This window comes from Coffea eugenioides, chromosome 6 (assembly GCF_003713205.1).
Source record: "Coffea eugenioides isolate CCC68of chromosome 6, Ceug_1.0, whole genome shotgun sequence".
Lineage (NCBI taxonomy): Eukaryota > Viridiplantae > Streptophyta > Magnoliopsida > Gentianales > Rubiaceae > Coffea > Coffea eugenioides.
Window position 1 is genome coordinate 15,309,012 of NC_040040.1, and position 2,550 is coordinate 15,311,561.

A 2,550-nucleotide genomic window follows, 5' to 3' on the forward strand; every position below is an offset into this window, starting at 1 on the left:
TTACCTCTGCTCGTTTACCGCATGTGCCGCACACGTGTCTCGCCCAATCATTCACATAATCCAAACGCTGCAGTTAGTACCCATCGACGATCTTGACACGTAATCCTTCCATCAAGCTGATCACAGCCGTCAGATTGAAGAGCCGGAGGATAATCTAAATTGACCATTTTACCCTACATCGACTATATATTTGCCCACCTGAGGAACTAGGCAAGAAATTAGAGAAGAGAGGCGACTAGAGAGCTCTCGTTGGTTTAGCTCGCCAACCCTAGTGAAAGCCCTTATTTCTTTGCCTTCCTCTACTGCCCCAGTTGCGAATGCAGAGAGATGAGAATTGCTTCGCTTCTTAACCCCCATTTGGGCGGCGGAAGGTCCCAAAAACAACCCACCGGCGGCAGGAATTGCCACCGGAAACACGTCGAAGACGGGTGAATCCTTTCACCCCTTCTCAGCCAGCTTAAATATTTTCCCAGTCCAACAAAACAGTGCAGTTCTTCAGCCTGTCAACCAAAACAAACCCTTTAGTTTTCTTGTACTATTTTCATTTTTTTTCAGCAAAATCATTCTACAGAGCGCCGATGACAATGGGGTCCGAGGAGAAATGCGGAGTACTTCGCGGAAAGTACGAGCTGGGGCGGCTTTTGGGCCACGGGACTTTTGCTAAGGTGTATATGTCGCGGAACCTGCAAACGGGCAAGAGCGTGGCCATGAAAGTTGTCGGGAAAGAGAAGGTGATAAAGGTAGGGATGATGGAGCAAATCAAACGAGAAATCTCCGTCATGAAAATGGTGAAGCATCCCAACATCGTGGATTTGCATGAGGTATTGGCTAGTAAAAGCAAGATTTACTTTGCCATGGAGCTTATTCGCGGCGGAGAATTGTTCGCTAAAATCGCCAAAGGCCGGCTCCGGGAAGAAGTCGCTAGGAATTATTTCCAGCAGTTGATGTCGGCCATTGATTTCTGCCACAGCCGCGGGGTGTATCATAGAGACTTGAAGCCTGAGAATCTCCTCCTAGATGAGGATGGGAATTTGAAGGTGACAGATTTTGGGCTCAGCGCCTTCACCGATCATCTCCGGCAAGATGGACTATTGCATACCACATGCGGAACGCCGGCCTACGTCGCACCGGAGGTGATTGGCAAGAAGGGTTATGATGGGGCTAGAGCGGATATCTGGTCATGTGGGGTAATTCTCTTCGTGCTGTTGGCCGGATATTTGCCTTTCCAGGATGATAATCTTGTTTCCATGTATAGGAAAATTTACCGCGGAGATTTCAAGTGCCCGCCTTGGTTGTCACCGGAAGCTCGGAAATTGATAACCAAGATGTTGGATCCCAACCCAAGTACGAGGGTTTCCATTTCCAAGATTATGGATTCTTCTTGGTTTAAGAAATCGGTGCCTAAAACTTTGAGAAGTAAGGAGGAGCAAGAATTCGCGGTGGTGGAGGATGAAGGTGTTGTAGCAAGGGGGAAGGAGATTGAGACTTTGAATGCTTTCCACATCATCTCTTTATCGGAAGGATTTGACTTGTCGCCCCTTTTTGAGGAGAAGAAAAGGGAGGAGAAAGAAGAGTTGAGATTTGCAACGACAAAGCCAGCTAGCAGTGTCATCTCTAAGCTTGAGGAGGTAGCGAAAACAAAGAATTTCAGCTTCAAGAGGAGCGATTCCTGTGTTAGATTGCAGGGGTTGGAAAACGGAAGAAAAGGCAAGCTAGGAATTGCTGCTGATATCTTCGCCGTGGCACCTTCATTTGTGGTGGTTGAGGTGAAGAAGTCTAGTGGTGATACTTTGGAGTACAACCAATTCTGCAACAAAGAGCTCAGACCAGCACTCAAGGACATTGTTTGGACCACTCCAGCTGGGAATTCAATGCCTGCTGCTTGATTCATCCAGCTGGGGAAACCAAGATTCATCCATCATATGATTGGATTATCCATTGACGTTGTATTTGTTTCTAGTATTATGTTGAAATTGTGATACTGCTCTTGAATTATGAGGCTCTGAATTGGGATTTGTTCATTTAGCTATAGGATATCTTGATCATTTGTCCAAGTTTCAGTTAGGTTACGTATCCTTGTGTTTTGCTGTGAAATTGTGAATGGATCTGTGAATCAGAATTTCGCTGTTGAATTAATCAACTTTGTGAATGGAATCGTGGCTTTTTGTGCAACTTGGGTTATTATTTTGTTCACTGTTCCTCTTCTTAGAATATTCATAAAAGGATTCTCCCCTTTAAAACAAGATGCTATCAATTTGTAAGGTTTCAAGACTCGCATCTGCATGGAAGAGAAAGAGAGAAGAAAGATAAAAGAGAATGTTTTAAAAGCTGATTGTTTCGATCATTTATTTAAAACTTGATAGTACGTTAAAAGTTAGGCAGGTTTCAATAACTCAAGTAGGGCTCAAACCAAACCATGTTCATCATCCTACAATAATTGTTGTCACTTTTTCTGTTCCAACTTGCAAGGGACCATGTGCACTTTTTCCAGTTTCAGGACAGTTTGTACCCTCAAATCCAACTTTGGGTTCGGGTTGGGGAAAGATTATG

General features: G+C 44.6%; 1 protein-coding gene across 1 annotated transcript; it reads left to right on the forward strand.

Moving 5' to 3' along the window:
* Positions 1-230: 230 nt before the first annotated feature.
* On the forward strand, positions 231-2,172 carry LOC113773026 (CBL-interacting serine/threonine-protein kinase 6). Its single transcript, XM_027317539.1, has one exon. The coding sequence runs from the start codon at positions 579-581 to the stop codon at positions 1,884-1,886; it is 1,308 nt and encodes a 435-aa protein (XP_027173340.1). The 5' UTR covers positions 231-578; the 3' UTR covers positions 1,887-2,172.
* Positions 2,173-2,550: the final 378 nt, after the last annotated feature.

Coding starts and splice junctions, on each gene's coding strand:
- LOC113773026 (XM_027317539.1), top strand. CDS start 579: ATGACAATGGGGTCCGAGGAGAAATGCGGAGTACTTCGCGGAAAGTAC.